General features: G+C 35.1%; 1 protein-coding gene and 1 long non-coding RNA gene across 2 annotated transcripts; one reads left to right on the top strand and one right to left on the bottom strand.

Annotated features, from left to right (window-relative positions):
- The first annotated feature begins 200 nt into the window (after positions 1–200).
- LOC104249932 (uncharacterized) lies at positions 201–2,505 on the top strand. The gene is made up of 2 exons (XR_716883.2): positions 201–1,700; positions 2,030–2,505. It is a non-coding gene; the product is annotated as an uncharacterized lncRNA (long non-coding RNA).
- A 6,917-nt stretch (positions 2,506–9,422) lies between these two features.
- On the bottom strand, positions 9,423–13,168 carry LOC104249931 (zinc finger CCCH domain-containing protein 30-like). The gene is made up of 2 exons (XM_009806460.2): positions 12,943–13,168; positions 9,423–12,004 (listed from the first exon to the last, which is right to left on the bottom strand). Exon 2 carries the CDS (start codon positions 11,906–11,908, stop codon positions 9,827–9,829), a length of 2,082 nt encoding a protein of 693 aa, XP_009804762.1. The 5' UTR covers positions 11,909–12,004; positions 12,943–13,168; the 3' UTR covers positions 9,423–9,826.
- Positions 13,169–17,898: the final 4,730 nt, after the last annotated feature.

The raw sequence follows: 17,898 nt of genomic DNA, 5'->3' as shown, positions 1-17,898 counted from the left end.
TAATAAAACTATTAATCTTGATGTTATACTTGCTTTTGTATTTACAAATATGTAATATTTATGATGTTTAAACAATTCCATTAAAGTTAGTGTAGAAAATATTAGCAGCTATTACATTTGTACTTGATGGATATAGAGTAGTACTTAATTAGTAGCATAATTAGTTAACAAAGGACTATGTTAGAAGACAGTTAAGTTAGCTAGTTAGGAAGTTGTATAAATAGGCATGTACATACACATTATAATTAAGATTGAAGAAATGCAACTGAGACTCTCTCTCTGTAACCGACACAAGCTCTTACTCTCTAACCCAACTCCATTTTTCCTTTTAACATGGTATCAAATCCATCGATCGGTGGAATTTTGAGCTGAAGAATGAGCAATTGAGAACAATCGATGAGCGGAGAATGATATTCGAAGCATAGCAAGCCCTAATTTCTGCCATTGTTGTGTTGTCCGAAACTTCTTCTTTCTTCACAAGTTTTTTGTGTTTTCCTTTTTTGATCCAAGAGTTAGTTCAATTTCTAGAACCATAAGCTCCTTGTAGCTGCAATTGCAAATCACTCCAAGTCATTTCTGGTAATTTTGTGCAAATGTCGATTGACACTGAAAATTCGGCACCTACAACTGGAGATCCGGTCGAACGATTCACCGACATTCACCCAAGGAGTCCTCTGTATCTACATCCATCTAATATTCCAGTTTGTATCCTAATTCCTCAACAGTTAACTGGCATAGAAAATTATACTGCATGGAGTAATTCTATGAAGGTTGCATTGTTAGCAAAAAATTAATTAGGGTTTATTGATGGTAGTTGTCTAAAGGAACATTACAGAGGAGACCTGGTACATGAATGAGATAGGTACAATGCCTTTGTTCTGTCATGGATCACCAATTCAGTATCAAGGGAACTAGGAAATGGATTGGTGTATTCATCTAATGCTCATAAGGTTTGGATGGACTTGAAAGAGCGTTTTGATAAAAGAAATCTTACACAAGTTTATCAGTTACATACGGAAATCTACACAATGACACAGGGGACTTCTACTATATTTGACTACTTCTCTAAGTTGCGTAATGTTTGGGATGAATACCTTTCATTAGTTCCACTGCCTGGGAGTGACAAGGCTTATGCAGATCATATGGAACAACAGAAGTTGATGCAATTTTTAATGGGCTTAAATGAGACATATGCACAGTCATGCAATCAGATTTTGATGACAGTTCCAAGTCCATCACTGAACCAAGCCTACAATATGCTCATGCAAGATGAAATCCAACGAATGTAGACCAATATGATAACACAGTGTGTTCAGACATTATAAAATTTGGACTTGAATGACCCTCTTGCTGCTATGCAGAACAACAGGTTTAAGAAACCAAATAGATTATACTGTGATTATTGTAATATGAAAGGACACAAAAGGGAGAATTGCTAAAAGTTGGTTGGGTATCCACCCAATTTTAAGGCTAACAGGAAGAAAGATTTCGAGAGGCCACAACAGTTTGGAACCAATAACAAAGGACCTTCAGTCAACGGTGTCAATTACATGAGGCACTCAGATGCATCAAGCTCCAATATCTCTGCTCAGCCACCTACTTAAGATATGCCAATGCCTACTTTCACTCCTGAACAGTATCAACAGATTCTACAGCTGATTAACAAGCCAGTACCCTCACATGAAGCAGTTGCAAATATGGCAAGTATATTTAATTACTCTAATGTTAGTTTATTTGGAGGCACTGAATCCATTCCATGGGTGGTTGACACATGGGCAACAAATCATATGATTTCTAGCTTGAATATGTTGCTAAATCCTGAACTAATTACACCTAATGCCAGCAAAGTTCACTTATCAAATGGTCATGTGACCTCTATTACACATGTCAGTTCAGTTTCACTATTTAATGATGAACTAACAAATATCCACTATGTTCCCCTTTTCAAATATAATCTTTTGTCTATCTCAAAACTAACCAAACACTGCAGTGTTGTATGGGTTTTTATCCTGATTTTTGCATCTTCTAGGACCTTTACACTGGCAAGGTAAAGGGGATTAGTAAGGAGAAGGATGGTCTATACTTACTTCAACCTACCAAGAAGCTATCACCTGTCAAAGCATTTGTTTCCAATACTTCAGTTTCCCTGTGGCTTCTCAACATTGTTTCTCTTCTGCCCAATCTAATCAATTCTCAGTGTGGCACCAGAGATTTGGTCATGCACCAGCTGCTGTTCTTCAGAAACTTTTTTTTTTACAAAGTCACTTGTCCAAAAAAGAGTCTTTGTCTTGTACAATTTTTCCTTTGGCAAGACAAACTAGGTTTTCATTTCTTACTAGTAAGTCTAAAATTATCTCTCTTTTTGAGCTTGTATATATGGATGTGTGGGGTCCATATAGACAATGTACTTACAATGGTTATAGATATTTCCTTACTATTGTTGATGACTATTCTAGAATGACTTGGGTTCAGTTGATGAGAATGAAAAGTGATGTCATTGTTTTACTCAGAAATATCTTTACCTTGATTAAAACTCAATTTTTTGCTTCTATCAAGACCATAAGATCAGACAATGGACTTGAATTTTTTAATTCTCAATATACCGCACTTTTTACATCTTTTGGAGTGGTACATCAAAGTTCATGTGTTCATACCCCTCAACAGAATGGGGTAGATGAGAGAAAACACAAGCACTTGCTTGAGATGGCAAGGGCACTCATGTTTCAAGCTTATGCACCTTTAAAATTTTGGGGTGAATGTATTCTCATTGTTGTATTCCTAATAAACAAACTGCTTTCTTAGTTCTTTCTGGCAAGTCTCCTTATGAGGCTTTTCATGGTACACCTCCTTCAGTTCAACATCTCAAAGTGTTTGGTTGTTTATGTTATGCAACCAAATCCAACTTTACTGACAAATTCTCTTCTAAAGTGATCCCAGATGTGTTTATGGGATATTCAGACACTCAAAAAGGATACAAATTGTACAATATTGTCATTGGCTCCTTCTTTATTAGTAGAGATGTATCTTTTAGAGAGTCAGTCTTCCCTTTAGATTTCCCAGGTCCACCTTCCTTGAACCATCTACCTCCATTTTCACTTCTCCACCATTCACAGATGATTCTTTTTCAAACTTCCCAGTTCCTCAACCTCCTGAGGAAAGCATCACTGATTTCTTACCATCTCTTGACTCACCTGTTCTTCATTCACCTATCTCTCAACCTGCATCTCCTGACCTATCATCTACCTCTAGTTCTCACTCATCTCCTGTACCACTACCACCTTTGAGAAAGTCCACTAGGACAACCAAACCTCTCATATGACTCACAGATTATGTCCACTCTTCTGTTACCCCTTATCCAATCTTTGCCTCTTTATCTTATTCTTCCCTTTCTTCTTACTATCAAGCGTATCTGACAACTATTTTCTCTATTACTGAACCTACTTCGTTTGAGCAAGCTTCCAAGGATAGCAACTGGATTTAGGCTGTGAAGCTAGAAATTGAGGCCCTCACTAACAATCATACATGGGAAGTGGTGGATTTGAATGTAGGTAAAATACCCACTGGATGTAAGTGGGTGTACAAGATGAAGTATAAGGCAGATGGTAGTGCGGAGAGGTATAAGACCTGATTGGTGGCCAAAGGTATTACCCAACAGGAGGGTCTGGATTACCATGATACCTTCTCTCCTGTAGTGAAGATGGTAATTGTCAGATGTGTTGTGTCTTTAGTTGCTTAGCATAGTTGGCCACTCTACCGGATGGATGTCTACAATGCCTTCCTTCAGGGAGACTTGTTTGAGGAAGTTTACATGTCCTTGCCACATGCATTTGGTAGCCATGGGGAGAATAAGGTTTGCAGGCTCCTCTAATCACTATGGCCTCAAACAAGCAAGTAGGCATTGGAACTTGAAGCTTACCACTGCTCTTATCAACTCAAGTTTTACTCAAAGCAAGGTGGATTATTCCCTGTTTACTAAAAGGCAAGATACACACATTGTTATAATATTAGTGTATGTTGATGATTTGCTTATTACTGGTAGTGACATCAAGCTGATACAAGAGGCCAAGCACATCCTTAATAACAACTTCAAAGTGAAAGACTTGGATGAGTTAAAGTATTTCTTAGGGATAGAATTTTTCACATCATCCAAAGGCATACACATGAACTAGAGAAGATATATTCTAAAGTTGATCAGAATGTATCTTTGGGGGGGGGGGGGAGGGGGAAGCCAGCTATAACCCCTTTGGAGCAGAATCAGAAGCTCACTAGTTTAGAGTATGACAAGTTATTTGAACTTGACAATGATAAAGAGCTAGAAGACAGAAGACCCTATTAGAGATTGATGGGAAGAGTGCTTTACCTTGCAATCACACGACCAGATATAACCTTTGTAGTCCAAATATTGAGCCAGTTTATGCATGCTCCAAAAGAGTCACACTATGAAGCTGCATTAAGGGACGTTAAATATGTGAAAAGTCAGCCAGGCCTATGACTTCTGACGAGCAGCAACAAGTCTAGGAAGATCACTGCCTTTTGTGATGTTGATTGGGCATCTTGTATGGTGTCTAGAAAGTCTGTTACTGATTTTTGTATAAAGCTGGGAGACTAACTAATCTCCTGGAGGTCCAAGAAGCAGAGTACAGTATCAAGATGCTCAGCTGAGGCTGAGTATAGGAGTATGGAAACCACAGTAGCAAAGCTGGTTTGGTTGCATGAGTTGTTAGAGGAAATGGAATGGAGGTTGATCTACCAATGGAGTTATTTTGTGATAACAAAGTAGCTCTTCAAATAGCATTGGATCCCATGTACCATGAGCGTACCAAACACATAGAGATAAACTGTCATTTCATCCGGAAAAAAACTACAACAGGGGTTAATCAAGACTGAACATGTTGCCAGCAAAGAGCAAGTTGCAGACATTCTAACTAAGGCTCTAGGGAAACAACTGCATAGTGAAATGTTATGCAAGTTGGGGATGATTACTGTATTTTATCACCCAACTTGAGGGGGAGTGTAGAAAATATTAGCAGCTGTTACAGTTGTACTTGATGGATATAGAGTAGTACTTAGTTAGTTGCATAATTAGTTAGCTAAGGACTATGTTAGAATATAGTTAAGTTAGCTAGTTAGGAGTTGTATGAATAGGCATGTACATACACATTGTAATTAAGATTGAAGAAATGCAACTGAGAGTTCTCTCTGTGTAACCGACTCAAGCTCTCACTCTCTAACTCAGTTGCATTTCCCCTTTTAACAGTTAGTGGGGAACTTGGGTACACTGAAACTTATATAAAAAGAGGAAAGAGTTTGACTGGATATATATTTAACTTATATATTTCACTAATAATAATCGAGAGAGATTACTAACTAATATAATGGTTGAAGAGTTGCTTTGACAGAGTATCACAAGAATAAGTAGATTAGTTTAGAGAATTTAGCATCATATAAAATATTTTTGGATATCCTGATTCGAAAGCATAGCATATAAATTGAGATAGAATAAGTATTTGTTTTTCTTTTCGCCCATTGTTGAGGCACATAAAGTTGCAGATGTTGGGCAATGGAGATGGTGGGGTGGCTAAAGATAATTCCATTAATACAATTCTGACTCGGTGATATAAGATTGCACCCACAAAATGTTTCAACATAAGGTAAGACTATTTGCACTTTTGCTACACAAAGAATACCTAACTTATAATTTAAATACTTTGTCTTCACATTTGAAAGGGAAATTTGATCATATGATCATATCCTTTTTCTAAAATTGGGCACCATCTCAAGTTGATGCTAGCCAAAAAATTGCACTCTCCCCCTTTCTCTCTCTTTTATCCATTCTGGTTACTTATACTAATGTATTTGGTGCCTAAGCCTAATGCCTATTACTTTTGCTGTGGCTGAAAATGTGAAAGTGTTCAAAGAAAAAGTGCAGACAAAGGGTCCTGAAATAGGGTAAAAACTTATTACTAATATTTAGTATTTACGTCAAATCAACTTACACAAGACATGTATCATTCACTAACTATAATCAAGTAATATATATTCTCACTTTAATTTGTAGAACTTAAAAAGTAAATTATTTAGTTGATATAAGTATCGAGTACGAGCGAGTGGGTGTTTTTCGTGAAATAATAGGAATTACAAGGAATTCTTCTCTCCGACTCTTTTTTTTTTTTTTTGGAAAAGAGAAGTAACTCTAGCTCTTATGCATTATCGATGTTTTGCAATTTTGCCTATACATCTTTCATGAAAAAAGACGAAAACTTTGTGTACTTTTATATGGTTGTGGATAAGTTTTATCTATGTAAATCTGAAAGTGCGACTTCGATTGTTTTATTATTGTCCTTTAACAACTATTTAGTTTATATGGTAAAAGATGGCAATTATAATCCTTTGCTTTTGAGGAATAGTTTTATGGACAAATTATACCAAAAGGCAAGAAGGAAAACGGATAGGATAGAAGACTATAATTAAGTTCTCTCTTAAAATTAGAATGATGTGCCCTTATTTTAAAAAGAGCTTAAGTTATAGACATTGACATTTGACACACACACATATACATATAATTTAAACTCTTTTTAAAATGCAGAGAAAATAAAATTTTATCGCATGCCATATTTATTTACTTCAGGAATATAGTTGAATAAGATGGTTATACTCTCCATAAGAATCTAATTATTTAATTCATGATCGGTTATGGTAAAGCATTTTTAATTAAATATGTCTAAGTTATAAACACATGGAAAGGACTAACTAAAATTAGAAGAAAATAAAAGGGAAAAAACAAATAGAATACATTTAACATCTCTTCATTTGGCTGTATTATGCATTTTTAGCCGCGTCAAAAACTCACAATAAATTTTGCCCTGTCTGGTCTTGTTTTTTCTTTCTTTAATTTCTCCATTTACTAAGTTGTCTTTTGTGTTCGCTAAATACGAAAAAGTTAGAAATGGGGAAAGGAAAGGTCACTATTATTGAGATACCCAAAACAATGGTAAAAATAATGCGAATGCTTTCTCGACTTTCACAAAAGCTCTTTATCTATACATATTTTTTTTAATAATACAACGTGATCTAGCTAATTTATGTGTATCTTAATTAATTTTACGAAATACCAGTTATTTTTACCAATTTAAAATGCACATATTCTATGAATAAAAATTTAATTTTCATTTTTTCTGCTTAGTGAGTGATATGTTATTAGTATAATCTTAACGAATTATGACCCTACTTATCCCGAAAATATCTAATAAACATGTCTGCTTCTTTTTAGAAGGTGATAATTTAGAATAATGGGATTCAAGCTTAAGGTTGTCTATTGAAAAATAGTTTTCTTCTGAAATACTGAAAGATAAAAGTTTTTTTAATGAGCTTTATCTCACCATACTTTTATTTTATTTCTCAATAACCGATGTTGTATCCGCTTTGGGCCTAGGCTAATCTCGATTTGCGCTAGCTCATTAAAAGGAAACATGCTTCCTACCGGGATTTTTCGATTCCATATTCGAACTTAAGTCCTCTAATTATAGGTGGATAGATCTTATCTATCTCACCACAATCCTTGATGGTTTATCTCGCCATATTTTAAATTATCGATACGATGTCATTTGGGTTTTAATAAAATAAAGAAAGGATGGTTCCATGTGGTTATATTGTTTTTCAACCATCTCGTTAATGCAAGATCAATGGCATAGTTTTTTTCATAAAATTGAATTACAAGGAATAAAATGAGCTTTTCCCAGAGAATAAGCACCTTCAATCTTTCTCCTTCTACTTTTTCGAATTTCTTTTCATGGGCATATCTTTCTGTTGAACATGAGACAAAGACAGACTCCAATAGCGAAGTTAGGAAGTGCTGAATATTGCAATATCATCAATACTACTTTATGGTACTAACTACAAGCTTAATAAAATAATAACCATGCCTCAATCGTCGTTAAAACGCTCGTAGCTAGCAAAATTTCTTAATAATCCGTTGCTAATCCGACACTAAATGAGATTAGAGACAGATTTTTCTGTTTAGCTACAGAATTTGTCCGTCGCTAAAACTTTATTTTTAGTAGTTATAGAATTGGCATTGTCTAAGTTGTTCAATTTATATTTCTCTCAGTCTAATAGCTACTAAATTTTCCAAAAACCTTGAGATAGATATTCCTGTAAAAATAGCACGGTATAGCCAGTTTTCGGACTGCTCATTCAAAAATAGCCAGCGTTTACGAAGTCAATGAAAAATAGCCACTATTTTGCTGCAACAGAGACCGGTCCAGCATAATATACTGGAGTTTGGTGCACCTGTGTATGAATTCCAGCATATTATGCTGGACCGGTATACTTTGCTGACTCCAGTATATTATATTGGACAATTATGCTTGCTGGAACTCCAGTATATTATGCTGGAGTTCTAGTGTACTTATGTTGGAACTCCATCATATTATGCTGGAGTTCCGGCATACTTATCCTGGAATTCCAGTATAATATGCTGGAGTTCAATCATACTTATGCTGGAACTCCAGCATAATATACAGGCGTATTTTCCGGGTTTTGAACAGTGTTTTCGCTCAGATTTATCTTTACATAAAAAGTGACTAAATTTCGATTACTTTTGAAACTGGACTATTTTTGAACGACCAGTTGTAAATCTGGTTATTTTTTAATTTTTTCCGATATTCCTTCTAATAGATATCACCTATAAAGCGAAGACTAAGAAGACTTTGTCTTGCCCACACCCAAAAAAAGACATGATCAGATTAGCAACGACTTTTGAGTAGAGAATTTTTTTGCTTTTCAGTATTCCTTCGGATTTGAGTTACAGTTAACAGATGGAATCTAATTCATTAGAGGAACAGATGGAGATTAACTGATAGAACCACTTCTGGGACTTGACAACATAACCTAGGTGTTCCCACAGTAGACAAGAATCCACCACTATCCTCTATCCAAGATACATATATCAACTTCATGTTGTTGGAACTTGGAAACACAAAGAAAGATAAGGCTATTTAAGGATAGAATATGAAGGGGAATCATGGAGCAACGATTAAGTTGTTTCCGTATAATATATAGGTCACTGGTTCGAGCCGTGTAATTAGTCGTTGATGCTTGCATCAGGGTAGGCTGCATACATCACACACCCTTGGGATGCGGCCCTTTCCAGGACCCTGCGTGAACACGGATGCTTTGTGCACCAGGCTGCCCTTTTTAAAAATTTATTTAAGGATAGAATACATGAATATGGAATTCCAATTCCCATAACTTTGAATATCATGTTACATCAGAATACTCAGTCTCTCATACTTATATCTTTCCTTTTGACCACTGGTTACCACTAAAATTATTACAAGCCAGTGAGCCACAACATCAAAAGGGCCATCTTCTTGTCTTTCTACTTGCACCCAACATAAAGGTGGATCCAAAAAATCAAAAGATATATAATCTCAAATGAAATAACTTCATGTGAATGGTGAATTGTCACAAAGATCAACCATTGATATCAGTACAATGAAATAAGGCAAAACTTCTCTGAATAATTAGACTACATTAAACAATAATACAGGAGAAAAATCACCTATGCTAGGTATCATTTCTCAATGGTCCATTCTCCTATTACCTGCTTTAAATAATAAATTCAAATAAAAATGAAAAGTCAATGTTCTTAAGAAATTTGGACCTCCTTTCTCTGCTTGTTGTTTTTCTGTTCACAGTTGCCTTGCTTCCAAGAAAACACGACGAGAACATTAGAATCAAATGCAGTTACTATCTACCAGAACCTTACTTTTTGAAGATATCAAGACTAGGTAAAATAAAGAATTAGGATGTTATACAGAGCCATTCACTGATCAAGCTTCATTTGCTCCATCCATGCACTCAGTTGATCAGATTGATCGATCTGGGAGCTTGACGTAGGGCCTTCACCAAGATCTGCAACAGCACCTGTCGGTCCAGAGACATGAGGAACACATTTATCCTTCATCATCTCTGGTGGTGATTCCTTGACAAGAGATTGAACCCATGAAATATCCGGGTCTTCTCCATTGTTAGCAAGCTCAAATGATGATGATCGCCTTAGCCTACCGAACTCTCCAGTATTGACAGCCCAGTCTGGCTTTCCCATAGCTGTACCCCATGTATCTGCCGGCGACCCAACAATAGCAGAAACATTGGAGCCAAGATCACGAGAGCTGAAACTTCTAAATTGGTGCTGCTTGTCATGTTGAGCAAGTATTGAGACACGGGGACTTCTTGGTGAGATTGGCTCCATTGCTCGGGGAGACATTCTCCCCGATGAGGGAACTCCAAATGAGGCCTGCAATAGAGGATTATCAACATTTCTTGGTGAGAAATTCGTATTAATCGGAGATAACAGGCTCTGCTGCTGCTGCAATTGACTGCAAACTGCTGACTTGTGAGTAGGGGAAAAACCAGCTTGAGCTAATGCTTGATCAGAGTATCTAGGAGATGAGCTCTCTGCAGAAAATAAGTCCTCAAGATTTGCTCGGGCATGGCTCATCTGACGAGGTGAACAGTTAAAAGAATTAGAACTCATGTTGCGCTGGGATAGGCAAGAAAACTCATTTAGGAGCTGCCGTTGCACATCAAAATCTGGATAAGCATTCAGGTCTGCAGCAGGTATATCTCTAGCATTGAGCGATGACCGCAAGCGACTGGAATGGAGAAAGCTTCCAGGAAGGTGCAAGGCAGGGACATTTTGCTGGGGCCAACCCATGCTTGAAATGCCATTAGCAGAGGGAGACATTGGAGGTGAGAAAGGTGATGGTGACATGACAGAGACCGAGGAAGGAGAACCAGGTATGAGGCCCATGGCTGCAGCAAAATCCATAGCATTGGCAGCAGTACTCCCTCGAGGTGAGGGAACAGCAGAACCAGTAGAGACATAAAGCGGTCGTAGTTCCTCTTGCGTGTGAGCAAAGAAGCAAACTCTTCTGTTACAATCTGTACCGTCTTTGCAAAGGCGAGTTCGATATTGAGCAGGGTGCAGCCAACACTCAAAAACTCCATGAGCGTATTCACACATGTCCCCACGTTGGCAAGCTCCCTTGCGAAACTCAGGGCAAGGTACACAGCTGTAGTGGTACTTTCTAGGATCCCTTCTTCGAGCATTTTCGCCTGGATGGACAAATGGACATTCAGTCCAATCATGCGAGTAAGCACGAGAACAAGGTCTGATCTTAAATGAGAACATCCTGAATTCATCTGTAGAGTAGATGTTGTTTTTTATGTCAGGCAAGGAGGGGTCAATAGGGTATTCTTTCTTTTCTGGTATAGAATACACAGGGGTGTCATTGGACTTTGCACTCTTTGGGGAAGAATTTGAGTCTGAAGCAGAAGATGGTGATCTATTTCCACGAGAAGGCGAATGCGGAGGGGAATTTGAGTTTGAAGTGGCTATTGGCACCCTAAGCTCGCAGTCCCTGATACCATCAGTCTTCAGAAGGTTTTCTAGGCTTGATTTAACCGAAAGAAAGTTAGGAGATACAACTATTACATCAATAGGGCAACGGCCATTGACATCTTTAGACTTTGGGTCAGCACCGGCTCCCAAGAGAAGTTTGACGGCTTCTGCAGCATTCAGAGATCCACCAGACGCGGCACAGTGAAGGGCAGTGCTCTTATCATGTCCACAAGAACGATTAACATCAACATCAGGCACAGACAGAATCAGCTTTAGAACATCAATACTACCATACGTAGCAGCAATCATCAATGCAGTTCTATGCTCAAGAACCATTTGCTTCGAACCCTTTTGGCGCCCATACCACTGTCCAACCTCATGAATACTGGATAAGTCACGCTCAATCCATCTCGTGAAAGCCTCAATGTCATTATTGGCAGCAAGTTCAAGCAAGCTAGCAAATGTATCTACAGTTTCAACAGTCAGATTATTCATGGTCATCTTGGCGGTCCAACAAATACCAAAGCTGATGGTGTAGCTGGATACAATCTTTTATCAGCTCCAATAGAAAACACATACTTTCATCTCAGGACCCAACTGAAAGAAGAAAAAAAAAACCAAAGCATTAGAATCAGACAAAGAACAAAACATAATCCGGTACTGAGAGGAAGAGGGCCTTCTTTGGGAGAATCATTCAGGAAACACAATAACTCTACAGGCAGGTAAGCTTATTTACTATTTTTTGGACATATGAATTGGATCATATGTGTTGAGTGTACAGCCAAGTAGTATCATCAAAACATATACACAACTTATGAGAGCTCTAACAACAAAATGAAATGCTAGAGATTCATAAAAAGTAATATTATTCCGACGAATTCTAATAGGAGAAAAAAGAGCTATGCCCCTTGCTGTTAGTGAGAAGACAATAAAAGGATTGAGCTAATTGGACAACCATTTTCTGACTCTAAAGACAACACAAAAGCCACATATCACGAAAAAAAGAAAACAGAAGAATCTGTCCTAGGTAACCAAGTGAGAAATTCACAGAGTTCTGAATAGATAATATCATTATTTTTTTAAAAAAGAAAAGAAAAGTTACACTATTTCAGACTCAGACTTTTCAGCTTTCTTTAACCTTAATTTACTTGACGAACAATGAATTCTCAAATAAGAAGTAAAGAGAAACGGCCAAGAACAGAATCAGAGGGAGGAAACAAAAAGAAGAAAAACTTTCCCAATTACAGATATAAGAAAAAGGCCAAAAGGGTAGCATATCGACCAAAATCATTGCCAAAAGAACCATAATTGAATTCAATCTTCAAGAATTTACAAGCTTATAACCCATTAATTAATTCATCTATGTTTTCTAAGTTAAGAATTATCCACATAAGTATAGATACAAAATCAAAAAGTAACAAACAAGATTGAAGAGCAGCAGCAGCAGAACAAACAAACATAAAGTCCAAAGGGAAAACATTTACAATGAAATTTAAACACATGGGAATTAAGTTAAAAGTGGAATCACTTCTCACCAAATTATCAGCAAGAGCAAAGTGTGCAGCAGTTCCTCACATACATGAATATAGCTGTGTGTGTATATATAGAGAGAGAAAGTGGGCAAGAGTTGTTTAGAGAGAGAAAGAGAGAGGAACGAGAAAGTTGTGATAACCCAACAAGAGCTCCTCTTCTCCTTTTTTAGTACTTCGCCATTTCCTATGCGCTTTCTCTAGCATAACAAAGTAGGAGTTAAAATACTTTCCTCCCTCCCAATTATGTGCCATATTTGAAAAGGAGATTTAAAATAAATATATTTGTTTAGTTAGAGTATAAATTATTTTATTAAATAAAATAAAATATTTTTTAATATAAAAAATACTACATTATTCTTTAGATAAACTAAAAAAGAAGCATGGATATGACAGAATTAGTACAAACTAGTTCAAAGTAGTGGCTCTCTTTCCCTTTATCCTTTTAGTACTAGTAATTTTTTAGGTGGTTGAAATGTACGCCTGTCGAATAACCTCAACCACTATACTAGCATAAACTCAACAAATATAAATTAAGCTATATACACATTAATATAAATAATTTTACTATTTTTTTTGGTCTATTTTAGTTGATTTTTTGACCATTTTCACACATATTAAAGAATCTATCTTTTAGCATTAATTAACAATAAAATTGACCATATTAATCTTATTCTGTTCATTGAAAAATATAACAAATACTCATAAGCTCCTTACTCCAAAGGCAACTTTAAAAAAAAAGTTAATTCCTTTTTTATATCTGAAAATATCAAATATTATGGACCACAAAATAAAAAAATAAAAAAATTAATTAAAGTGGATCAGGGGAACATTATTAATGCAATTTATATGTAATAATCTTATATAAGTTAGTTATAATTTTTTTTCTTTTATAAGTTACTTATAATGATTATTAGACCGTGTTACGTGTAGTTAAAATTTGAATGATGTGATTGTGCGAATAATTTTTTCTATAGAACTTCAGCTCCTAATTTTATTATCAAGTTGTCTTTTTAAAATTTTCGAAAAAATCTTAAGATATTGATGTTTACCACAAAGGTTTCGATCTGGTGTGTTTTGTCCTTTGTTTAGCATTATCAACGTTATTGATTAGTATTTGTTAAATTTGTCCATTCTCCTCATTCTTAAACAATTAGTGCTTGTCGAGTTCATACTTTCACTTCCTCTAACCTTAAAATATTCTATTATTGCTAAACTGGCTATATCATGTCTCATATGCTTTTTCAACGACCCATATTATGGTTTCGAATTTCGATCTGTATTTCAAAAAGAAAAAAAAAAAAAAAATTGCATGTTTTCGCCAAAAAGAATGCTAACTGCCTTTGCTGGTCATATAATTTCTTTCTTTTTTAGTTTGAAAAAGATATTTATAATAACAAAAAAGTTATGTATTTATTTAGTTAGTTCGAATAGAAACATTGACGCAACAATAAGAGTTATTATCGTGTAATAAAAATAAAAGTTTTAAGGGCCCATTTGGACATAAGAATTTTTGCTCTTTGTTCCGAAAAATATCCCCTTTTTTTCGAAATTGGTGTTTGGGCGATAAAATTTTCAATTTTCATTTGAAGATAAATTTTAAAATTTTTCGAAAATTTAAAAAACTCCAAAAAGACTATTTTTCAAAATTTTCACTCAGTTCACTCACAAAATTCAAAAACAATTATTTTCGCTTGAATTATTAATTTTCAAATATCATTTTCGCTTGAAATTTTTTTTATTTTTTTTTGTAAAAATTTACAATTCTTATGTCCAAACGCCCACTAAGTCGTCTAAACAATCTATTATGGCCCATTCCTTATTGGATATAGTGAGTTTTGTATACAGGGCAATGTTTTATTTGGATTTTGGTGACTAAATAAAAAATGTTTTGAATGCGAAGACGTATGGGAGCAAAGCGTTATGAACTTATAATCATGTGGTTGTAGAATATCATTTCTCCTAATAATATATTATAGAAATTATTAAAGCATATCTGCTAAATAGCATGTTATCAAACTGGTATTAAAGATTATCATGCTAAGGTGGTTTCGTCACCTCAATCATGTACAATTATGTCCTACACTCAGCAAACTAATTACGATTATGATTATTAATGAACGAACATAATTAGACCAGTAACTACTACATCTTGCTTTATAAATGAAGCTATCAAATATTGTGTTCTTTCAAAAGATGCACAATACTTCCAAAAATACTTAAATATACCCTATTCTACATTAATGATAGTTGAAAATTCAACAATTTGGACTTTGTGTCAAAATTGTAAATTACTACGACGTGCTAAATTGACTGAATTAAATTTTGGAAGAATTGAAAATGAAATTAATGCGGAGTACGAACTCCAATAAAACAATGAAGACATTATATTTTGTTGGTTGCTTTATTTAAGTATTTATTTGGGTGTCTGCCCAAAGACACTTGTAACGTCCCTATCATTAAATGGCATGTACTTCCACTGGGTAAAAGAGTGTTTTTTAGGGTAAAAAACGTTACAGTTAATCTTCTAACGTTTAGTTCTAGTCAAACAGCTTAGATTTTTTTTACTAAATAAATTTACTCCCACTTAGAAAAGAACACTTCAGAATTGAGAGTTCAGACGAGTACAGTTTGCCGCTTGGCAAAAATTGAATCAATTTTTAGACGTTGGTATTATTCCCCAGCAGCTTTGTAACCCTAGTTTGGAGTGAGAGGCAAGGGGAAGGACTTCTGACTAGGCCTGTTCATCGGTCGGATCGGATTTGGCAGCTTCGGATTATAATTTTGGATTTTTTAAATTGCAATTCGAATCTGAACCAAATTAAATTCGGATCGGATGAATTTTGATATTTGGTTTGGATAAATATTTTTAATTTCGGTTCAATTTATACACCTTGTTAAAATGCTAAAATAAATGCTATCTCCGTAAAACTCATTGATTTCTGTATCTTTCACATTTAATATTGAAAAGAAAGAAAGGGCAAAAACAGTGAGAGAGATAACAAAGAAATCTTAAAATTTCTGAGAGGGCACCCTTATCTGTTATATGTAAAATATGAATTTCAGGTTTCCGGTCGGTTCGGATGTAAATTAAGCCAAATCGTATTTGATCCGATATTCAAAATAATTAAATTAAATATCTGAAATCCGATCAAAAAAGCTAAAATTCTATCCAAATAACACGGATTAGTCCGTATATTTAGGTTAACCCAAATAATGCACAGCACCACTTCTGACCAAGTTCAGTGTAATTGCTAATTGGGCCATATTGGCCAATAAATGAGTAATGTTGTAATCTTAACAAGAAACATATGCGTGTTTGAAAATTATTGTATAATTACTAGGCTAGTATATGGAGTACAATATAATAATTAAAAAATAAAATAATTATAATTACCTGTTTGTTTCCTAATTTATTTATAATATAATTTTTAGTGTCATATTTGATTGCGCAAGTATAATTACATATTTTAAAATTTTTTATTTATTAAAATATATAGATTGATCTTATTATGTAAGTAGTTTATCACCTCTGCCGCCACTTCCATTACCACACTTTATAATTGATCTGACTGTGCAAGTAATTTTTACACTATCAAACATAGAAGCTAAATTCATTATCAATGTAAAACTAAGACTAATAATTGAGATTAAGATGATCTGCATTCTGCATGAGTTAGAAAAAAATAAGAAATAATGAACATTTGAGAGGAGTAATTACAAGATAACGAGCCAAAGAAGTGGGACCAAACAATCAACAAATGCTTTGTTGATGGACTTTGAATTGAGAGCACGTGGATCTTTCTCTATTGAACATACGAACCTTATTTTTTTACAAATAGTCGACTGGATTTATGCCTTACTTTTCTAGCCAATTTATATAGATTATATACTAATTATATAAAATTAAACATATATTATATATAAATTATACATATATTATAATGGTTGGATGAAGACAATTTGTGTTAATTTTTCTTACACACTAAGGGTGTGTCTGGTATGAATGAAATATTTTCCGGAAAATATTTTTCAATTTTTCCATGTTTGGCTGGTTTAAATGTTTTGGAAAATATTTTCCTCGTGAACTCATTTTCCTACAATTGGAGGGAAATATTCCCTATTAAGAGAAGGGAAAATATTTTCCAAAAAAAATTTTCAACCTTCCTCACCCTATTCCTTATCCCTACCAACCCTCACTCCCACTACCGACCTCACCCCACCCCCGCTTCCAGCCTAAATAAGAATATTATTAATAGTACTTTCTTTTTTATATTATAGATAGATTTTTTTTTCATTTTAACAAATGAGTATTTTCTTTTCATTTGGGAAGGGTGGGGGTTGGGGGGAGGGAGGGACAAGGAAACATGTGGACTTGGGGGAAGAGGAGGGGGTAAGGAGAGTACCATAAAAAAAAAATTAACTCTCTAACCAAATACTAGAAAGTATTTTTCGAAAAAAGTTTTTCACTCACCAACCAAACAATGAAAAATAAGTGATAAAACTATTCATTCTCAATGAAAACATTTTCTAGGAAAATATTTTCCTTCATAGCAAGCACACCCTAAATCCAAAATATTTTACTATTAGTACAATAGAAGCTGTCTTTCTGATAATGTCATAAAAACTTTCTAAACAACCAAGTCTTTGCGTACGATAGTAGTAGAAACATGGATGAGTTTGTCACGCCCCAAACTTGAAGAGGCGTGGCCGACACCTGGTGCCATATTCGGCTCGAGCATACCACTCTGTAACTATAAACTCTGGAGAGGTAACCCTCAACTTAGGTCGATGAGGCCATATTTTGATTCATCTTAAAATAATGTCTACAACCAACAATACCAAACTAAACATATACATAGGGTTGGTAAAGTTACAATACTGATATAAAAAATATACAGGACTCGCCTGCAAGCCTCTAGAGATAACTGAATTGTATTATGGTCGGGACAGGGCCTCGAC

Source organism: Nicotiana sylvestris, chromosome 12 (genome assembly GCF_000393655.2).
Source record: "Nicotiana sylvestris chromosome 12, ASM39365v2, whole genome shotgun sequence".
NCBI lineage: Eukaryota > Viridiplantae > Streptophyta > Magnoliopsida > Solanales > Solanaceae > Nicotiana > Nicotiana sylvestris.
This window is presented reverse-complemented; position numbering and strand designations above follow the sequence as displayed.